Source organism: Tetrao urogallus (assembly GCF_951394365.1).
Source record: "Tetrao urogallus genome assembly, chromosome: 8".
Classification (NCBI taxonomy): Eukaryota; Metazoa; Chordata; class Aves; order Galliformes; family Phasianidae; genus Tetrao; species Tetrao urogallus.
Genome location: NC_136821.1, coordinates 23,236,353 through 23,259,817, shown reverse-complemented (window position 1 = coordinate 23,259,817; position 23,465 = coordinate 23,236,353). Strand labels below are relative to the sequence as shown.

The 23,465-nt window shown below is 37.1% G+C and overlaps 1 protein-coding gene across 1 annotated transcript in view; it reads left to right on the top strand.

Moving 5' to 3' along the window:
* Positions 1-311: 311 nt before the first annotated feature.
* Positions 312-23,465, top strand: part of PDE1A (phosphodiesterase 1A) — a gene marked incomplete at both ends in the record, with an annotated part of 150,991 nt that continues 127,837 nt past the window's right edge. Inside the window, one exon of the mRNA XM_079539130.1 lies at positions 312-415. Within this exon, the coding sequence (XP_079395256.1) occupies positions 312-415 (104 nt within the window). The remainder of the gene's footprint in view (positions 416-23,465) is intronic.

Here is a 23,465-nt window from a genome sequence, read left to right as displayed (position 1 = left end):
TGCGTGAGGAAGGAGCCTGTGCAGGCAGTCGGTAGCGTAGTAGCTGGCTCACGCGTATGGATTAGACTCGTGAGGTCAGAGGAGCTGTGTGCTGCTCTGTGCTTGTGTGGGGGGGAAGAGTGGATTTTTCTGCCCAAGTGAGTAGCGATTCAGGCAGAATCATCCCTCAGCTCTTGTAATTCTGATGTGTTTTGATGTGAAAGCTGCTACTGTCTAACATACGTGGATCTTCTGATGTTTGTAGTGGACTGAGGAATGCTTTTACTTGCTGCTGAGCCTGACTATAACTGTGTCACTGTAGGACAGTAACGATGGGGGCTCGAGCAACGGAAACAACTCGGGAACTGGAAAGCACCTCTATAAAGTATCAAATAGGAGGACATGCAGAGAAAATGTGGCAGCGGCTCAAAGGAATGTGAGTACTTCCCTCCTTGGCTTTTGTTCTGTTCCTTAGGAAAGACTGTTTTCATTCGTTAAAATGACTAATTAACAAATGGGAGAATTATCTCTAAGCTGTGAATAGTATTTGCTCTCATAATACAGTACATCACTCTCTTGTATCATGGTACTTAGATTAATATTGAATGCAATATAAGGTTCAATCACCTCATTTAAAAAGACAGATGACTAGTTATCAAAACTGAAATTGCAGGTAAGTCCTTTCATGTTTACACCCCCTTAGCTCTGATGTGATTTTGTAAATGTTATCTTCAGAATCAGCATTGCCAGAGCTGTTCCATCATTCCTGCTGATATATGTGGGTAAGTATATTACAGCAGTTCCATAGGAAGTATCAGTACTTTGCCTTTTGAGAATGCGAAGAACTCTGTTAAAAGATACCTAGTTATGGGGAGGATGCTAGGAGGATGCTTTGTCTCTGTTTTTGGTCTTTGTTAAATATTCTGGTGCTTAGCAATGCCAAAAACTGATTAAAGAACTGTTTGAAGGGAACACAATGCACCTGCTATGTATAATTTGGTATGCTTGTGAAAATTTCAGTGTAGGTTTTTGGTGGAAGTGATCAATAAACAAACTTCTACAACATGTCAGGGAGAAAGTCAACTAATGTGTTCTAAACACCTTAAACTTCAGCATCTCTTTCAAGTACTTGTCTGTTTTTTTCTCTGAAATCTGGTGTCATGATGTTACAAAGGAAAAGACACGTTACCATTCTGCTTTGAAAGTGATGATAGGACATTCATTCTAGCTGGAAATATTTGAAATACTGAGTTTCTAAAGGTATGCTACAGTTACTGTACAGTCTTTCTGATGTCAAAGGAAGAAGTTTGATTGAAACCTCTGCATCAATTTGAATGCTAAATGTTGAATGCACTGGCTATGGCTCTACGTATTTCCCCTGTGCATTGGGTGGAGATTTGAGCTGGCTGTGGGAAAAGGAATTTCTGCTGTCTGCTTTCTTTCATGTGAAAGTTTGTTTGCCTCTGTGGAAAGCAACTTTTCAGTTATGGTCAGAAATTTATCAGAACTTGTTTATGATATGCTTCTGAATATTTGCTATGAATCCTATCATCATTGTTTAATATTATGCATTTTGGCAAACACATTAGCCCTAGAAACTGTGCAGTGCACTTAGAGTAAATATTCTGCCTGATGCCACACATCTTGCCTCTGAGTTTCAAACACAGAAGCACAGAATCACAAAATTCCAAGCCTTGGGTTGGAAGGGACTTTCAGAGATCACTGAATCCAACCACCCCGATAATGCAAGCACCCTACAGGAAGTCGCACAGGTAGGCGTCCAGATGAGTCTTGAGTATCTCCATAGAAGGAGACTCCACAACCTCTCTGGGCAGCCTCGGTGTCACTCTGAGAGTAAAGAATTTCTTCCTTATATTAATATGGAACTTCCTGTGTTGCAGTTTCTGCCTGTTGCCCTTGTTCTGCACTCGTTCACCACTAAAAGGAGTCTTCTTCCATCAATTTGACTTCTAGACTTTAGGTACTTATGAAGTTATAAGATTCCCTCTCTTCCTTTCCAGCAGAGACCTCCATCAGTTTGTGCAGGCTTCTATTTGTGTGGGATCTAATCTGCTGCTTTTGTTCATTTTGTATATTCTGTTACCACCAGAGTAAGAGTGGTGTTTCTTGGGCTGAAATGTTTTCCTTCAGAATTGTTCCATTAGACAAACAAAAGTAAATAACTAAAAAGTAGTGATACTCAGCTTGTTTTCTGAAGCAGCTTCAGCAAATAAGGCCCAGGTTTCTTTAGGAGTAGTTAAAACAATGGTTTCAAGTATTTGAAAACTGTCTTTCACCTGACTGTTACAACTGCAGTGCTAAAATACTTGTATTTTAAAAAAATATATTATACATAAATATGTTATTATATGAATGCTCAGCTGAGTATTTCTCAGACTTCCCAATGATTTCATTTTAGTCATTCCCTAGTCAAAAGGAAATCACCTACCAGTCAATGCTCTGATGGGAAAAGTTCAAAGAGTTGAGTTTTTTAGAGCACATCTTTATATTGAATTTATAGTTTAAACATCAGACATTAAGGAAAAGGATTAATTTTGCTGGTGCAGATACATTTGTTTGTATGTGGGAGGAAAGATGGACAGATAAGTAGGACCAACACACATTTGGGAAGAATCCTTTATGAATTGTCAGGAGAATTGTTTTGTCTTATGGGGAGAACTATTAGTGAAACTGTGTGTGTGTGTGTGTGTAAGTAAATTACACCCTTATAGTAATACTTCCACACTTTAGTCAAGATGTAGTGTGAATTATGGGGCTGAATCTTTTCTTGCTCTAGTTCAGAGGACTGCTAAATGCAGTCTACTATACTTTGTTAGCTGAGAGTTCCAATCATCTTCTTGCAAGCAGGTCATTACTTGTGAAAGATCATTGGATTTCATTTGGGTAACTCTCTAGTTAGTGTTTAAAAGATACACAGTGGGCCCTTAACTAAGATAGTATTTCACTTTATCATGTCAGCTTTTTACATAATCTACATTTAAATAAAGATTTGTGTGCAGAGTTCCATATACATTTAATCTTGTAGGTCTTTTTAAAAATTATATTTTATTTCTATTTTTTTATTTTCTAAATGCAGTCTGTTGTTTAAGCTAGTTGAACTGAATATACTTCTCAAAGAATGAGAAATCTGCATAGGAGTAACCAATGAGAAAACTGGGTAGTGTGAATAACGTTGGATGGAAAAGCCTTTCTACATAGTTTCTATTCCAATAGGTACCATGCAAACCAATAGTCTACTGCTCTTCTTATGTCCTGCAGTAAATACTTGGATATGTAGAATAAGAGTCCACACCTAGCTTCTGCCCTATGTGGCCTTAGAGCCAAGTTCTGCCTATTGCATTGTAAGTCAAAATCTGACTCTTATCTTCATACTGAAACTGCAGCTAAAACTGTAGCAGAAACTGCAGCACTGCTGCAAACGAAGAACTTCTCTGGCAGAGGAAAGGTTAATTTGAAGTAAGTTGATCCTTAGCATTGGTACTAAGTTTATTGATGTCTGAGTGTATAAAACACAAGCTTGCTGTTACAGGACTTACTTGTGGAAAGGAATTGTGTACACTTCTGTCTTGACTCAAGCTTCTGATTTTTGAATTAAGACATTTTCAGTATGCAGACTGCAAGCTTCTACTGTTTCATACTTCAGGGAGAAAGCAGACACAAATAATAAGTGCCAGCAAAATATGTCGTATAATAGTGTGATTTAAATAATTCTTTGTTACTCAGAAGAGTAAAAGCAAAAGCAGTTCAAACCACACTGGAATTGGTACTGCCTGCCTCGGGAACGTGTTGTGTATGTTCCTCTCTGGAAGAAATCTCCTCATGGTCTGTCCAGGTGTATCCTTCTCAGAGCATTTAATGCCACTGAGTTCTTGCTTAGCCTTTCACTCTGTGAGGTAAGAATTTACTTTAGACAGTAACTAAGTCTCCAGTTTAATAGTATTCTGGTGTCAACAGGACTGGAGTATTTGCTGCCCATGAAGGCTTCTCTTCCAATACTGACAGAGAATATTAGTGAGCTCAGAAAGAGATGCAACTTCTTTTAAGCATTTTGCTTCACAAGGGTTCACCCAGAGAACCAGATTTAAAGAAGGGCTCTGTATGCTCACTGACTTTGCAGTGTTTGGTGTTCTCCTTAATCTGCAGTTGACTTAACCCTGTGTTCCTCATTATGCTGAGGAATGGTGCACAGTCTGTTTACAGTATGCCTTGGCTGTCTGCCACTTTACTCAGTGTCACATACAGAACAGACAGATTCACCCACAATATACCTTTTGTTGCAAGTAGGCATCTTTTTTGCAAGACGCTTCTTCTGTCTCCACTATTGTTGAACCCAGTATTAGGAATGAGTTCCATTTCTGAGCTTTAAATTAATTTGTGAGAAAATAACTTTTTTCACGGCATATTTGCCAGAATTCTTTGGGAGATCTCTGAATAGAAAAAGTTAAAATGGAGCATCTGAAATATCTGTGGGGTTTGAGTTCACTGTAGTTAAAATAAACTATTTCCTGTAATTGTTACTGATATAAATCAGAGAATATTTGCTATTGCCATTGCTGTCTGCTAAAACTAATTTGTGCTAAGCTGGATGGCAAACAAGATTGAGGAAAAGCAGAACCTTCTTGTCATATCTTCTTCCCTTTCTGTTACTCTGCATCCAAAAACAGACTTCAGAAAGGAGAGTTTTTAGGCACTAAAAGCCTGACTCTCCTGGAGTCAGTTTGTTGAACCCGGGGTGCTGCAGTAACAAATGCCTATTGCTGCGTGCGTGCAAATTCTGTAGAGGAAAAAAGGGTTCTAGTCAGTGAGTTGGGGAAACTTGACTTGAAAGGAAAGTAGAGAAATGCATTCCCTCACACCTGCTGAACTGAAAGCAAAAATGCTTTTAAAGGCATCAAGTGCAGTCCACAGGTTAGCAGCCTGCTAGGTCTAAAAGGGACTGGAATGGATAATCTCAGCTAGGAAACCTCCCTCAGCTGTGCCTTTATCAGACTCTCAGATACTGGTGGGAAAGCTGTGGAACAGTTCTGAGAACCTTGTTTTTTTTGTGTTTTTTTTTTTTTTTGTTGTTGTTGTTGGCTTTTTCGTGTCTTGTTCATATTCTATTTTATACTGTATTTGGCATTTAAGTTTGCTTGGAAAATAACATATCTATATGTGCAATTTGTGTAAGCCATGAAAGCTCACAAAGTTAAGTGGAGAGATTATCATGATCAAAACCTGACGTTTTGTGATATAAAGGTTTGTAAACTTCTGAGTACTGTAGAATCAAAGGAAAAAAGATTAACTAGGAGGAGGGAAACTGATAAAAAATGAGCCAGAAATTGTCAAGTAGTGGGAACTACATTAGGAACAAATGAATATACAGTTCAAGAAGTTTTTACTTGTAATATTGCATTTTTTTTTCCCAATGTGAAAACTTTACTTTAGAGGAAAATCATATGTTCTTGAAAAAATTCAAATGAGAGCTATGTCTAAATGGAACTGAAGTAAAATAAAAGCCACTATTTGTCAAGTATGATTTCAGAAATGCTCTGAACTGAAAAATGAAGAAATTGTGTAACGATTTACCCAGGATTGAGATGTCTCCTGTTAGTTCTGTAATTACAGTAAGAAATGTTCCATTATGTGTTGTGAACAATTTCTTTCGATTCCAAAACCAAAGTATGTTTCTGCAGCTGGGTGGTCTTGGTAAACAATTCACAATAATTCTGTTGTCTAAAAAATATTAATCCAATTCAACTTATATTCCAGGACTTTCAATAACTATAGATATTTTATCCATACTCGGTTACTTAGGATTAGCAATACAAAGAACTCTCTTATCTAGTCATATCAGTATAATAATGATACTGTTGTTAGAAAGTAATTTTCATCATTACTTTGTAGTGGACACAGAGAATTTATTTCCCAGTTCATACTAATTTTTGCTGCAATTGCTAGCACTTACTGGTGCTTTTGATGGATTAGAGGAAATGCTAGTCCTCCAGTTTGCTGTGGGTAGGTGAATTGCTGTGCTTAAGAAAGCTCTTCTAGAGATGATTGCAAATTGAAGGAGTGGTCCACAAGCCGTAATTTGCCTGTGATATAACTAAGAACAAAATTCTGTCTTTACAGATCTTGCAGTCTCTGTATGATCCAGTAGGGAAGTCCCCTATTTCCAGATCTTCAAATGTACATGTGCCATCACATACGCTTCCCATTAAAATCATGGCTCTTTATCTGAGAACACTGCAAAGGAAATTTAAGAAAACATTTTATGAAGCTGACTGTCAAACTGCAATTAAATGAAGTCTCAAATTTCTATCCTCTTTATTTTTGTTTAGCTTAGGCTTTTGCCTCTACTTATGCTTCTAAGAAAGCATTTCAAACAATGCTTTCTCTATTTAACTCATGCATGTTCAATTCAGATCTCTGCCTAGAAAGAGACTGCATAACGTAACTGCTGAAATAGTTACGTTCCTTCTAATTGAAGCCCCTTCCAGCTACTTTTGCGGAGGCTCTTGTTTGCCCCATGGGCTGACCAATTGTTGTGAATCTTTCTTTCAACAACATCATTTTCTAATTTAGTTGGTACACATTGAAGCCTGCTACAAAGTAGTTACCTGTCTCTCAAAGCTGTTGGTCAAAAACTCAGTTCACTGTGCTGCATTCCCACATATAACTGCTAGTTTTTGCTCTGCCTCCACAGCAAGGTCCTACAAAGTGCAGTCAAAACATCTGGGTAAGCAAAAGCAAGCTGTCTTGTTGATTGTACACTACATGACTAAATACTGGAATTACATTATTACCCGTGGATGCTATAATTAAACTAGGCATCTTCATATTTCTTTCTGAAAGAGTAACATAACTTCAAGTTAATGGAAATAAGATGTATTTCATAAGATGACAAAATAAATATTTAGTAGTGAACTGAGTGTTAGCACTGCTCCATTTGTTTGCGTTGGTGTCCCAGTCTGGTTTGCTCCTGGTATCATCTCTGGAGTAGAACTAAAACAAAACAGTTGCAGGTATTTCTGCTGTGTTAATAGCACACTGATGTCTTGTTTGTTGCTGAGTGATGGGATCACAGCCCATGCCAAGGTGGGCTGCTTGGTGAGGAAGAGCCACCGGTCTGGTGATGCAACAGCAGGAGAGGAGCGGAGCCAGGCTAGATGGCTTGAGTTAGGCCAGGGGTTATTTCCATGCCACATGATACCGTATTGAAGACCATAAGGCTGTGGTGAGTTGGCCAGGGACAGTTGCCTCTGAGGGGCTGCGAGGTATAGGTCAGTGGAGAGTACTTATGCTGTGCCTTGGTCTGCAAGTAATCACACTGCAGTTATATATGTTGTTATCATTGCATTTTTTTTCCCATTTTCGTCTTCTATTTTAGTAATCTGCTTTTATCTCATGAACCCATGAGTTCTATTTAGTTTCCATTTCTCTTTCATACCTCGAGGGCGGGGGGGGAAGGGGGCAAGTGAGCAAACAAACTAAATGTGCTGTTTAGCTGCTTGCAGGGTTAAACAACAACAGGTCGATGAGAAAGCTAATGCTGCAAAGCAAGGTTAGAGGTGTACTGGTTAGCAGCAAATCCCAAGCTGCTTTGCCATCGTATCTAACCAGCAGGTTTCCTTTTTGCCAAGCAAAGACCCCCTGGATTGTCAAAATCAGCCAACCAAAGATTAAAAGAGCTAAGCTTGACTCCCAAATTGCAGAGGAACAGAGTATTTACACTCTGGTGGTAGCAGGGGTATTTTGGAAGCTTCTTTTTTTTTTTTTTTTTTTTTCCTCCTTTACCACCTTGTCACATCATTTCATGAACCAAGTCATCGAATTTTTAAAATATGATCTCATAGAGAAGAAAGAGATATAGTGACAGAAAATAATTCCTTTAATTTTATGAAGGAAATAAAATATTGAGCAGTAGCAACTAAAATGAGAGAAAATTGCACTTTGTGGCTAAAGCTAGCTGAACAGAAATTGAGTACGTGGATTAGAAAGTTTCAGCTGACAGTGAAGTGACTCAGCTTTCACAGTCCATAAAGCTGAACAATTAGGCACTCCATGCTACAAACTAAACAAGCAAGCCTTCTCCTTCGCCTCTCATTATCTTTAGGAAACTGTTTAGAGTTACTTGTAAGGAGCTACTGAAAGCATTCAGTACCTGCTAAAGACTGCAGCAGCTTGCCTAGTACTGTGGCTCTAATTACAGAATCACAGAATGGCCTGGGTTGGAAAGGACCTCAAGGATCAGGATCACCTCAAGAATCTTCAACCCCACCACCACAGGCAGAGCCACCAACCTCCTCATTTAATACCAGACCAGGCTGCCCAAGGCCTCATCCAACCTGGCCTTGAATGCCTCCAGGGATGGGGCATCCTCTGGGCAGCCTGTTCCAGCACTCCAGTTACTCCTAAAACATTGGGTGATTCTGACTGCTTGCCAGAACCTATGTGTAAGTCTAATACTGTTACATGATTTGTTTTATTAATTCCTGTGGGTTCTCCTGGAAAATCAGTTGCCAAACTGATCTGCGAGCTGCGTGAGTTTGTCAGCTATGTGGTCCCAAAGAATCTGACCTTTTTCAGCTGCCATGATAAGTTAGATTCTCTCCTGTGATTCATTCTTGCCTCCATTTGAGTTTTCTTAACTCTGCTAGTATGACTTTTTGATGCCGTGCTAAGAATTCTTGTGGGTTAAAAGCAACCTGCTAATACTTTTTACTCTGATTAATTTTGACTTGAATCAGTTCCTAAGTTGGATTCCTTGGGTGTTTCCACACCCAGCTGCACCCTTGCAGTGCAGAAAGTTGTCTGGGTATGGGAATAGCTGATGAAGTGAAAGGAGATGGCCCTGCTTCATCTGGTGAAGCTCACCAGCAAAAGAACCGCAGTCTCAAGTCGCCTGTGTTTCAAGTCTGTGACACTGTAAACCCTATTCTAGTGTAATGAGAGAAGGTATTGATGCAATATGAACTCGTGCTGAGGGTTCCAGTATTTCTGCAAGATTAGCTTTGTAGTAGCAGTTTTTATGAAAATCAAGTTTTGCCCATTTCACTCCAGCTTTATGATGCATCAGATAAAACCTGTGCTCCTGTAGTTAACAAAAAGCTAGCCTGAAAGAAGTCCATAATAAACATCCATTTTGTGTACTTTGACTAATGCAGGAGAATTATAATCACTTGTATATGCACCTCAACTAAATCAGTTAAGTACTGTGAGGTAACCTATAACCAGCAGTCACTGTAGAACTGTCACTCCTTAAGTCTTTTATTTACCTTGCTTGTACCTTGCCACCACTGGCAATGTTTTAGATGTCTGTAAACCCTCCCAAAAGGAAATAAAAAAACAAATACAAGAAGCACTCCTTCAAAAACGTGCTACATGAAATTTTGATTCTTCTTGACTAAAACACCCTGAGAATCGATACTCAATAGCTGACACTCTGCTGTTTACAGCTTGCATGGTAAAACTGGACACTCATGTGGTTTATAATAAATTCTTTACAATGAGTAAGAGAAGTAACATTCATCCGAGTCAGCCGTAAAACAGAAGAAATAAGCAAGTATTCCAAAAAGCATGAACAGTAATGCAGTTCCTAAAGTCTTCCAAATATTTACGTTTCCTGAAGATCAGGCATGGGAGTAAAGCTTCTATAAAATCTTTAGTTACATCTACCTACAAAAATTGAAATCATAGACATGTCACAGGGGTGGGTTAGTGTGCTTCTTTATTGGGCAATTTAGGCAAATACATCTGATTTTTATGCCTTCCAGAGAAGCCAGGATACCTTTAAGTATCATCTGCTGAAGGACAGAAAAAGGAAAAGTATATCTTAAAGCTCTACTTTTCCAAAACTAGTCACTCTACAAATATCCATCCAAAGCAGTGGTTTTGATGTTCGTTTGTTTGTTTTGAAGAAGTAAGAGAAGAGAATGTGTTTTTGCTCAATTCTTCCTCACTGATCATATGCTTTCTACATGATGGCATAAATAAATATTCGTAATCATAGTCATTCAACTTTTTTTTTTTCTGGTTTTGTTGCTGTTTACTTAATGAGCTTTTCAGATTTATAGTCTGTTGAATCACAGCAACGCAGCCTTCCAGGCAGAATGCAGATACTATTTGATGCAGTGTTATTTAACAGGAAGAGATCTAAAGGAAGATGTTTGCCTGTGCAAGTGGCTATGCTCCATTATCTACTGTTTGACACTGGCTGCAGTTTGCTTGACCCAACCCTTCTCCAGACTTTTGGCGCCCCTGGGAAAATAAGTAGCCTCCATAAATATTATGCTGACATTTAATTGTTATGAATTTCTCTGATAAATAGTGTTTGGAGGCACTTGTATTTGAATGGTTCACTGCTAGTTTAATTTATGCCAGAAAGATGCTAACGAGCAGACTACCAGGTAGTATTTACTGTCTTTTGCTCACATACAGTACTCAACTATTGTTCTGCCTGGGTCAATTGAAATGAAATGCTATTGGCTGTTTTCTGCCGTGTTTTATGCAGAATATATTGAAGAATCAACATCTAACATCAGGTTTCCTGCAGTGATATGTGTCGTGTTTTTATTTTCTGATTGTTTCAAATATTTTTTGTTATTATCTCCTACACAAAGTAGTTATTTTCAGCAGCTGGTTTTATGGCTGTATGTCTCAATGATTACTAAAACCTTTACTAACCATAGCATCAGTTAGTTTAGAGGAAACCAGGTTTATGGCCTAGTCCAATGGCAGTGAGGTGGAGATTACAATAGCCTTTTCTCCACCTCATAGTGTGATGACAAGGAAATTCCATTTTAGTGTTATATTTCTCTTGAGAATGCATCTTTTTAAGTAATTGGGACAAAAATTAGGCTTCAAATTAATTTACTTGCTACTAGCTTTTTAAGAGTGTTTAAAATACAATTTTTTTTCCCTGTAAAGTTGACCTTTTTTGCAAGTTCCATAAAGAGAAGAAATGTATGTCTTAACTTCCCTACGTAGTGCATGTTTGATGCTTTTAATATCATCACATTTTGATATTTCACCGGAAAGTACTGAGCCCTTCTTTCCTATATTTCCACCTTGAATCTGCCTCAAAATTATGTAACTGTTTCGATTTCTTGAATGAACTGGTGCACTTTGTGAGTAAAATTGTCATCGTTACATGGTAGGAAGTATTACTGAAAGTGGAAAGAGTATGTAAGTAGAGTCAAAAAGATTTATACTCTGAAATAAGTTTGTTTCTACTGGATATTTTCTGGTTTATGTGTGTGTTGACAGAAGTATTATGTTCTTTACTAAAAATGTCATAGGTAAAAACACTGGCTTATTTGGGCCTTTTGACTTTGAAGTTCTAAGCAGATTGATTTAATATTGCTTGTTTCTCTGGAAATATTTAAAAATATTTGTCAAGCACTTGTCAAAATGAAGAATGTTAATAACATACACATTTAAATAGTTTAGTGATAACTGTGAGGAAGCTTTGTCTCCAAGAAAGAATTACATACTTCTATTTTTAGTTTTTCTCTGGAATAGTCTGGGGAGGCACAGTCTTGCTTGAGCTACAGATCAGAAAAGAGTTTCTTCTTCACTTGATTCTTAGAACATCCCTACCTTCCAGAAGCATTTATGGGTATAATATCCAGAAGTAAGTAGAAATAAAATTGTTAAAACATCTTGATTCAACATGCTTCCAAAGCTACATGATTGGTTTGCTGGCTTTGTAAGTAAAAAAGATACGATGCATACCTGATAGTTTTGTGTTATTAAATAGGTTAAGTCACATGATTTTCTGTTTGGAAAGAAATTAAAAACTGGATTTATATTCCTGTCCTGTTCAAATGGGAGATCACAGAAGACTTATGACCTAGACCTTCTGTTTCCCAGTGCTTATTTAATATACCAAAACTTTCCCCTTGCCTTCACCACTATTATATTTTATTCTTCAGTATTCCAAGAACATGCCCATATACCCCTGCTGTGAATCAAACGTAGTTCATATTCTGCATGAAAGTGAATTTTAGCTGAGAAAAAAATGTTTTGTCTACATAGGAGACAGTGAAAAAGAGAGTTTAAAAGTGAACATTCGGCAGCTGGTTGTCTGTTATGGGGTAAACACAGGATATGAGCATCCCAGAAGATTAAGAGAGTTTATAGCTGAATCCAAACTTTCTGAGTTGCTCTTATCACTGTTACAGCCTAAACCAAAGTTTGTATTCAAAAATGTAGAGACTGCTAGAAGTCTGAATTGTGTATAAATTTAATGGAAGTATGACAGTGCTTGTTCTGATGTTTAAAACAAACATGATATTAGAATGCATATGGATAATGTTGGCTCTGATTTGGTTCTCTAATTGTATTTCTGCTTTTTCACTGTAAACTTGTATATTTATTAACATCACATGCCAGCTTTGCTGCAGACTACTTAAATTCAACAAACATGCCATGATTTATTCATCATTTTATTTATTTATTATTATGGAAAATTTAGGTGACTCAGGTAGCACACATCAAGTCACCCCTGTCACCTATTTTGTCCTTGAGTTGCACTCAGTTTTGGCTAGCTTCTTTCTGGATACGGGAAACAGTCAACTTCATCTTATGCATGAGGTCCTATTCCACTTTCTAGCACTTTGCTGGTCATCTTTTCTTTTGCAACAAAGAAGGTGTAACTAGAATGCCATTGTATGTAGTTTTAAAATATCCTTGTGTTCACATATAAGCTGAAAGCAAAAGGTGAAGATTTGATAATGGTTTAATGGAAGTGAATAATTTCTTGTAAGTTTTACTTAAGACCTTCTAGTTTGAAAGTTTGGAAGATTTTCATAATCAGTTCAATACAAAAATTATTTCATTGCTTTTGCAGAGGAGTACTCAGAAGTTGCAGAGTCCTTGAATCATGTTGCTATTTAGGGGCATGTGGTTATTAATAGAACTTGATTTTTAAATGCAATCTCAAGTACGTTCTTAGTTTGATGAACAAGGGAATAGAAAGAAACCATAAGACATCAGCTTCAGTAAAGGAAGGTTTCAAGGGAAGGAATTTAGAGGAAAAGGAAGAATTCTTTGAAGTTTTTAGAGATTTACTGTATCTTTTTCATTTCAAGTAATGAAAAACAGTTTTGCATCTTTACATACTGTTTTTCTGCATTGAAATTGACTCAGAAGGATACTGTTTGAAGCTCAAGAATGACAATGTAAAGCTCCACAAGTGACAACAGATGTGATTTCTCACAGTGAAGTGCATTCTTATCATTTGACAATGATTAACATTATCATGATTCTTTTGGCATGGAACTGAAAATTTTCTACATTGTACAAGCTATATTAAATCTGTCTTTAGCTGGCACCCATGTCTTACTGAAATTGGCAGACTACCACATGCATGGGACTGATTCCAGCTTTATACATGGGCATGAGTGCAAAAATCTCCATATGATGCTTCACTGCTGAAAATTATTTGATTATTCGCAGAAGAAGGCTGCTGCGAAACATAATTCTGTATCTCAGAAAAAAAAGTAATTCAGGCCCAGTTATGGATTCTACTTACTAGCTCAGTCATCTGCTGCCTGGTCATTTGCAAGCATCTGCTGATATCTGACTGTACTGAGAATTTGTGATTCTGCCCAAAGGATCAGAAAATCTTGTAGCTTTGTGAGACTTCAGTTCAAAGAGGTAAGAAATTGTCAAGATCCAACCTTCAGTGAAAACATGGTGTTGAACTACAGCTTCTGATGATGTGGACAGAATGAAGGAGGTCTGGGGTTTTTGAATGAGAAAAAAAAGATATATAGTAGTTTTTGAAGCATAATTATCATGATACGGTTGATGTCATGCCCATAGACCAAAGAATTTCAGCCTGTGATTTCTCCAAGTCCATAATTTAATAAAACTACCCTGGCTCTGGTCTAACTTACTCCAGTTTAATTGGAGACTATTGAATTACATCCCCCAAAAATGAAAGATTAAAACAGATTTACTTTATTGTAACAAAAGAGCACGATATTTCAAAGATGCAGTGGAATTTGGCTAAGGTTTATTGCTCACTCCTTTTTATGGACACTGGCCTATGTCAAGTACATAATACTTTTTAGTTAGCTGTTACTGGATTTGATTCTTCTTTCATTGCATTACTAAGTGATCAACTCACTTGATAGTGAAAGAAGGATTTTCTGAGGCTGCTTTGGTTTTTGCTTTGTTTCTACTTCCCTTTTTTTCCTCCCCCAAAGGGAAGAAAGCTGTTTACCTCTCTTTGTCTCTTGCTTGGCTGGAGCTGGAAGGAGTAGCATAGAAGCAGTTTTCAACAAATTTGCTATTTGTTGCTATGATTTTGGATTTTTGCCTCTCTTGCTAATGAATGAGCTTTGCTTTTGCAGACAAAGTAAAGGTGGGCCCCCCTGCTCAAACACAGTCAGTTGTATCTCAGCTTGTTACTTAATTTATCTCTATGAATAAAATCAGAAGATTGTAAGTTGTATTGTGGTCACCACCATGTATTATGATCACCACATTTAATGCATCTGTGAAGCTTTCACTGTGTGGATGAGAAGAGCGAGAAATAGCAAAAAAAAATTTCAGTCGCTGAGTGTCCTCTAGGCTGCTAATAACAAAACAGTAGAACTGAGAACTCCAAACTTTCAGACACATGCACCTGGACATCTTCCATGCTGTGCTTCCCAATTCTGTTCCACTGTTAGGGTGCTTCATTTCAAAATTTCACGTTAGCGCTTTTTCTGTAGTAATTTGGAAAATCGAAACAGACTGGAAGGGAGAGACAGATGGGAAGGGACAGTCTTACCTAATGCTGTCCTCACTTAAACCAAATAGCTGCATTGCATTCCCTTCTAACACAGCTAGCAACTAGCACGGTTCTCACAATGTTGTATGGTATGTGTTGTTATAATAAAAATCTGTGCTATATTAAGTGATGAAGTCTTAAATATTGTACTTTCATTTTTATAGATAGCTGAAAGCTTCTCAGTGTACGCACTCAGCACTACTAAAAAGCAGCTAACAAATAAAAGCTAGAAGTTTCATTTTTTCCTGCTGAGTTGCCTCAAGGAAAGTGTCAGGTTCACAAAAGCCTTTGTTGCTTCACTTTATGATTAAATCCAGCCTTCCCATTAAAAGAGCTCTTTTCTCTCATGTTATTACCCCATCACAAAATGTCTCTCCTCCCATCACAAATATTTCAGTTTCCCTATGCTTCTCTTCCTAATTAAGACTGAAAGCAATTCCTAACATCGTGAGTGTAGAAGCTGCCATTCCTTCATGCATAAAGAATTAATCTCAGTGGTTACACATATAAAAGAAGTGTTTTACTCAGTAAACTATTTCTGTACTGAAAGACTGTTAATGAGCAAATGTAGGCTATGGTTTTTCATTTTTAATTTCGTTGTCCAGAAAGCACCCATGCCTACACGTGTGATTACAGCTACCCAGATTGCCTTTTTTGTGTAAGTGAATTACAGAAGTGAAAACGAATGAAGGCATTATCTAAACAGTGGTATATTGTCAATTACAGAGACGTGGTTATTCACTTACAGTGCTTCTGCTTGGGTCCTTGTGTTTCAAGGTGAGGCAGCTTCTTTTTTCTGTTTACATTAAAAATTTCCTAACAAATTTAGTAAATCAAATTTGCTAAAGAACTATTAACACCACTGAGCTCTTTCAGCTTCTGTCCACGGCTTTGGATACAGTGACATGCTTGCTGCAGCAGTCAAGCTTGTTACTTCTCTTTTAATTCCCCAGCCTGTTTTGGAAAGAAGAATTACCTTCAGCCCACATTGTTTGAAGGAATTCAGATAATTTCAAGGTTCTGGTTTATTGGCACAGATAAAGAGAGAACAGATTGTAGCATGCAGAAAGAGTGGACTGTCAGAGCTGTGGTGCAAGTATCAAGCTCACTGCTGAAGCTGGGATTTTGAGAAACAAATCCCTAAGTTGTGTTGAAAATATTTTCCTTCACTGAAGCTGACAAAGGAAAGGAAATATTGTCCCCAGTGCCATTAACTTCACTGCCAGTGCCGAAGCTCTGCTAATAACATGCATTGCTTCCCTCCCTCTGTGCAACTGCAACAATAGAGCATGCTAAATCAAAGAGTCAGGGTTTTATGTTTGCTTGGCACCATGCTAACTTAATCAAGAATGAACTTGCTCAAGGATTTTTTCCATAGAAATAGGACAAGGCATGCTGGTACCACGCCCAGAGTATGACTCACAAGGAGAAAGCAGCAGAGAAGAAGAGTGGTTTTTTCCTTTCACAGAATCCCTCACTTCCTTTCAAGGTTATGCACTTGTTTTTATTTCTAAATGCGTTATTTGATTCTCTTCTTATTAATGTTTGTAAAAATAGTCTTAAAGGTAGATGACAGTAATATTTCTTTAGCAGGTTGTTCTCTCCTCCTTTTTCTTGCAGGATTCATACTATATTCCTTCTGTGTTTTGTCACTTCAACACAACATGAAATCCTCAATCCTGACATGATTGCAAGTGCTCTTGACTCCTCATTAATGGGTTGATTCTAGCAAATCAGACCGAAAGATATGAATAAAGTCTCTACCAGCATTCATTCATTAGTGTTAAGTATCGTGACAGGCAAGTCTTCTGTTGACGAGTAAGGTATTTCTCACTCAGCCCAAGCCCAAAGGCTAGCTTTTCCTCTTTTTCCTTCCCTTGGTGCAGGTGCATTTTGATCAGCCAGGTGTTAAACAATGTTCTGCTCAGATCACCCTCTTCTTAAAAATGTTGATCAGTATCTTTGCTTACAGAACGATTAGGTTGAAAAGTCCTCAAGTCTCACTAAGTTGTTGGTACTTGCTATAAAGGAGGTCATTGTTCCCTGTACCTGTGAACGTAGTGTTTCCCATCCATAATGGTTCATTATGACCGTATTGCTTATTCTGTCTGTAGACATGGCAATCAAATAACTTCTCAAACATTTCAAGCAGTTCTTGGAGTTTCGGTAACACAAAAACTTTAATGAGTCTGTGACTATTAAGAACCTGTTGTTCTGAGGGTGTAAGAGAGAACCAGTACCTGCCCTAGAATAAAAGCTTAATTTTTAGTTTTAGTTGATTTAGTCTTGGTCATGTCATTATGTTTTTGCTAGCAAGTTTCTTGTGACACATCACTTCTCAGAAAGAGGCTAAAGTAATTTGAATTGTGCTGAGGTACTTCTTCAGTAATAAAATCTGTTAAGTGAGGCTAAGCATATGTTAATGGGGCTTCAGGAAATTTGTGCTTATTGGGTAAATTGCTACTTCTGTGCAAGAACAAATGTATTAAAAATTATTTTAAAAGAACAATTAAACAACAAAAAAGATAAATTACATATTTGAAATGTAAAAAATATATTTTAACATCCCATCAGTGGGATTTCTTTATAGGCCCAGCACTTTGCTTTTGGTATGAAAGAAAGAAAAACAGGAAGAATTTTACACATTCATGTTACTACCATGAGACATTTCTCTGTGTTTACTGTTGATTCTGGACCTGCATAACCACATGTGTAGAATCAGAGCTGATATTTAATGAGGATGATAGCTGAAGACTATGCACTCTTGATAATCTCAGTATCTGCAATATCGGATTTGATTTGTGTTTGCTTTTTGTTTTGAGTAGGAGTCCAACTATTTTTTGGTCAATGTCAAAAGTAGCAAAACTTGATTGACTTGTTCAGTTGGCATACTGAGGTGAGACTTGCCCAAGTTCACCTTCCAAAAACATGGAAGTGTTCTTCAAAGATGACATACTGGGAGAACAGTTTCTCTCCTTTCTCAACCTACAGAAGAAAGAAACTCTGGACAGTGGCCTGAGTTGAAAACTAGCTGTATGTTGGATTCAGAAAATGGTTTTTCAGTGTAATTTATCCTGACTTGCTAATAATGGCAGTCTTTGCAATAGGGAGTTTTTATAATGGGTATGTGGGTGTACCACAATCTTCCAACCTCTGCATACTCATGTAGACTCACATCTCATTACTGTCTAGCTATTAATTGTATGTGTCTGTGAACAATGATTGCTTCAAGTTCTAAGCTGTCAATATGACTTTCCCAGATGAACATTCAAGTAGGCGTAAATGTCATGATAAGCATGCTGTCTTCATGTATCACAAAGTTATTATCTCCTTTTTGCTGATTCTTATGTAACTATACTTTTGGCTGATAAAATAGAATAAATAATTACCTTTTACCATAACTAACTGTTTTGATGTGAGTAGAAATTCCTCTTACTAATACTGATATTATTTTTATTGAAAATCTGACAAATCTGAGTTATACTTCATCATGTGTTGTTATTTAGGTGAACTTTTAAATACTTTAGAGCAGTTAAATTCCCAAGGTTAACTACACCAATATACATTGAATTCACCAGCACCAACTGACTCTCTGGAACTGTGGAGAAAGAAATTAAATGGAATTCTTTTATTTAACAAACTGTAAGAAGATAAGAATAATCTTCAGAAGCAGCAGTGCTGCATACTTCATCTACCTAACTTGTATCTGGGTGGTTGGAAAGAGAAAAAATGCATCTGCTCTTTTTGGAAGATAAAACCCATTGTAAAACATAGTGTTTTTATTCAATTTGGATTTTTTTTTAATGTTAGTTTTCTAAAACACAATAATGTTAGGCCATATATATAGCAACAAGCACACAAAAATAATGAAAAATATGACGTGAAGATGAGAGTTAAGAAAAAACTGGAAAGTAAAGAAACACCAAAATATGTCACAGATACATCTGAAAATACTGTATGTGCTACTGCTAGCTAAATGACTGATTGAAGAACTGGACACTAGGTCTGATACCTGGATGTCAGTGACAGGGCCTTTATGACATAGCTTTTAGTAAATAGAGATGGTAATAAAAATATTTTGGGATTGAAAGCATTTGTTCAACACAGTCCGTAATTATTAGTACTTGGTATTAACTTCTGGTATTTGATAACTTTCACACATCTGTCTCTGTAGTTTTCTGAACAGCCTAGTAGGTGTTTCAGTTTTCCTAGTGCTTTTGATGCAGTTATTTTCACATATTTCCTAATGCCATTTTTGCTATGTAGCTATATGGAATGTGATGTTGGATATTTGTTGTTTTTGGAATATGCAAAAAATTTAGAAAGCTAGAGGTAGTATCACAAATATTCTTAAAAATGCTTTCCATGGAGCATTTTTACGTGTAGGTTCATCTTGTCTGTGTGTTCTCTTTTGTCTGAATATCTGTGAGAGAAGTGAATGTAAGTCTTTGGTAACAAACCTTTCGATATCAATCCTTTATTTTCTTGTCTAATCCTAAGCATTTCAGTGGGAAACAAAAACACACAGGTTATGTTATATTACTGTTGTATAAATAAGTATAGCTTCTTTGTGAGTATATGTGCTATATATAAAAGAAAAATAAAGAACATCCCACCACTCACTCCTGGGATTTGGCAGCAGCATGGTTTATACGTGTCTGTAATATGAGGTGGAATGTAACAGTGCTTCTCTCACCTTAAATGCTCCTCCAGGCTGTGCTCTTCTGAGGTTTATCGGAATATGTATTTGCAAGTATCTATATTTTTAAAGAGATTTGGATTATCTGTGATACAGATTACATATATGAGAAATTACAGTACTTCACGGACACTTGAAACTTTCTTCAGTTTAAAGATTGACATTATTCTAACTGCTCTTATGCTCTTTATAGAACAGAAATAGCCAGAATGTACATTTTCTCAAGACACTTAGTACATCCAAAACTGAAAAATTCCATATGGGGAGGTTTGTAATTCCTGGGGACTCACATTGAAGTCACATGCACAGAAGGTATCCAAAAACACTGTTACAAACACTGGCTTACATTAAGCATTTCTCTCAGCCTGTTTATTCCAAACCTGTTTCTTGAAACGTAGCAGACATCACAACAGCTCCAAGTAAATAAAGTGAATAGGCAGTGCTCATTCTGATGAAGTGTGATAAGAAGGCTAGGCAGGGCAATCCTGTATCTGCACTTTTCAGATGGGTATTGTTTATGCAGAATCTCCCAAAAACTCCACATATCTTTGCAAAGAAAAAAGGAGGGCTATTAAGCTCCTCTACAACTTTCATGCTTATAAGCACTTACTATTACTTATAGTACAGCAGCTAATAACATTTTGCAAGGCTCCAGAAGTTTCTCTGCTAGCTAGGTTGCAGGTCACTGTTGCTGCTTTATTCTTCTCTCACAGATATTCAGACAAAAGAGAACACACAGACAAGATGAACCTACACGTAAAAATGCTCCATGGAAAGCATTTTTGAGAATATTTGTGATACTACCTCTAGCTTTCTAAATTTTTTGCATATTCCAAAAACAACAAATATCCAAATATCTGCTTTATTCTGGGAGTAAAAATCTGACCAATGTCATGAAATACAGTCTATTGATAATCAGAAGAAAGAACCCCAAACCCGGAATTTAAATGCTATAATGGTTTGGGGTACTTCATATGTGAAATTCTAGGCCAGCAATACTCATTTTATCTAACATTTATCGCAAACCAGGACTCCCACCCACCCAGGATCTTTCTTGTAGCCTTGTGTCTTTTGTGTCAGGGTCAGGAGCAGATATTTGAAATTTCTGATCTCTTCTTGTGAAATCAGTGAATGGAAATCAAACAGAATTGTTACTTTTAAGCCTCTCAGAGACCTTCTTTCTCAGTGGCTGCTGGGAGCAAGAATGAGAAAATGCTCAGACCAAACACTCTCTAAGCGCCTCTTTGTAGTCCTGTGATCCTCAGTGCTCAAACACTTTCAGAGAAAAAAATGGAAAGGAAAATATTTCTTATTTATTTTTCTACTTATAAGATCCAGCTGATTCTACCTGGCCATTATTACTGTTCTTGGAGAGACCAGAACACGCTCCTATGCTTTGGTTTAACGACTCTAAATCAAATATTTTAATATGATGTTCTTAGCTTGCCTATGTCAAGAACATAAGAAGTTGTGCTCAGTGGTGACTGATTTATGTTTTTTAATTGAATGTCAAATGAAATAGAGAAATTAAGGCTAGATCTCAATGAAATAATTGGAGGTTTTGTGCGTAGCTTTAAATTCTGAGAGAAACTAAGAAAAAGACTTGAAAGCACTTTTAATAGGGTTGCCTCAGTCTGTGATGTTGATAAATTCCGCCATTACAAGATTCTCCCTAGATATAAATGCACACTGCCCAAGTTATTTCACTGAAGTATCCATATATCACAAGAAACAAACTCAACTCTTCATAATCTCAGGCATTCTCTTCATAGATCCATTTACACTTAACTGTTTCAGGAGTTCTTTCATAACTTGTAGCTTAAAGCTCCTCCTAGCTCTTGTTCAGTAATTTCTCTTTGTTCCCTGTTTGCTCTCTATGCTACATGTGGAAAGTTTAAAATTCTGGCAGGTTAAGAAGAGTCTCAGACCACATCTCAAGAAACTGTTGGACTTCTGTTGCCCTTGGCTTTTCCTCCTTTCTTTTTGTCTATGAGCAGTTGCTGTCTTCCTGCATTTTTCTGTGTGCCTGTGTTAACCCCTTGTCTGAAAAAATGTGCTGTAGCTTTTTGGACATATCCCAAAATGACATAAGGATAAGTGCCAAGTTCTTAGTCTTAAAATAAGACCAGCAAGAAAGTATGAGATGATTCATCACTTCCTCTCAAGTGTAATTACCACTGCAATCATCATTTATTATCCGTATGCACTGTTAAATTATGAGCTAAACATTACTGTAAGTTTGGAAATTGTCGTTTCAACTGGAACAACTGAAAAAAAAATAACATAGCACAGGTGTGTGGTTTAAACAGGAAATGACGTGGATCTCCAGGACTCCCAGAGTGCTTTCCTGAGAATGTCCTGCAAGAAATGTGTCACATCTGTGTAAGATCCGTATGTGCTCAGTCTAGGATAGATGCTACACAAAAAAGGCATTTCAGCCTGTTTAGCTGTGGTATTTGTCCTTATCGCTTAAGTGAGAAGCCAGTTTCACACTTTAGCAGGTCATTTATCTCTGCCTGAGCTGGGACTTGGGAGATCCAGTAATTATGTCTAGTTTTCATACTTATATTATGCAGTTTGCATACTTACATTATTTCCTGTTTCTCGAAAGCAAATTCTATGTAGCTTTCACTCCTATAGAGGCAATTATCTTGAAGCAAATAAGGAATCTATTTTAACCAGGCATAGCTGCAATTTCTTAATATTATGAACCCCATAAAAATGACTGAAAACATTACTGATTCTGCATTTAAGCAAATTATTGTGGAATGCACTGCTGAATATTTAAAACAAAATTTAGACTTACTAGCATATTAATGTACTCATTTCTCAGTTAATTTCTCAGATAACTTATATTATGAGATCTTAGGGGTAGGAAACAGCTTCTGTTTGTATAGCAACTGGAAGAATGATGTCTTTATCTTCCCTACTAGGAATTTTAGGTACTATCACAACAAACAAATGTTGATAGTAAGTTGTTTAAAAATCTTACAGTGAATGAATTTTTTTCCTCCAGATGTTATGAATAACTGCTACTTTCTCAATTAGTGATAGCTATGAGTTAGTGAAAAATCTTTATCCAGCAAGTAAATGCTATACTTTAGCATTTCAGCATTTATTTTTTCCATGTCACCTGAGCTCTGTTCACACCCAGGGAGAGGAGGTGAAGAGAGTTGCCTGTACTTCCCATGTTCTCTGGTGTTCACCTCTCAGAGACCCAGAGATCTCTTCTCTGAACTTAGATTGTTGTATTAGAGAATCAAAGTCTTCTGAAAACACATCTCAAGCTGGAGATACTACTAAACTACAGAAACAGCTCCTTCAAAATGAAGGAGTTCATTTACTTCTGCAGAAGCCATAAGGGAGAGAGAATTGAACATTCTAGAGGTGATGGATGTAGGAATAGTCTATAAACTCCATGGCCACTGTGTCCAGATGCTGATTATTTACAACAGGACAAAACAGCATTTCAGAATAGGTTGCAGATTTAGAACAAGTAAAAGTCTTTCTGGCAGTACTATGTCAAAGTTTTGACATTTCAGTACTTTTATCATGAAAACATCTGAATGGATGGTTTGTGCATTGTAATGTTCAGTTTAGAATCTCGGATTTGTATTTTAAATGTCACAGTATCAAACATGTTAGATATAAGGTAGTTCATTTCAACTCTCTATTAGGGTATTATTTATCTGGGAGGAGCTCTGAACACCTCCAATAGTTCTACGCATTACTTCTAGAGTCCAGAATAGTCATATCTCTGACTTTTTCTTCCGGCCACCTACATGAGGTTGACTTGCGAAATTTCAGTACTGCTTCTCCTTCCACCTACTATGAGTTGAACTTCTAGTGAAGTGTCCTTCAAGAAACTGGATTAGGATAACTTCCCTTCGTTTTGTAGCATCAACTGAAGGATAGTTATTGACAGCTACTTTTCCTTTCATTGTACTGTAGCTTAACTTGAAAGATTGTGCCGTACCAATGGGAGCTAATTTTGCTAAA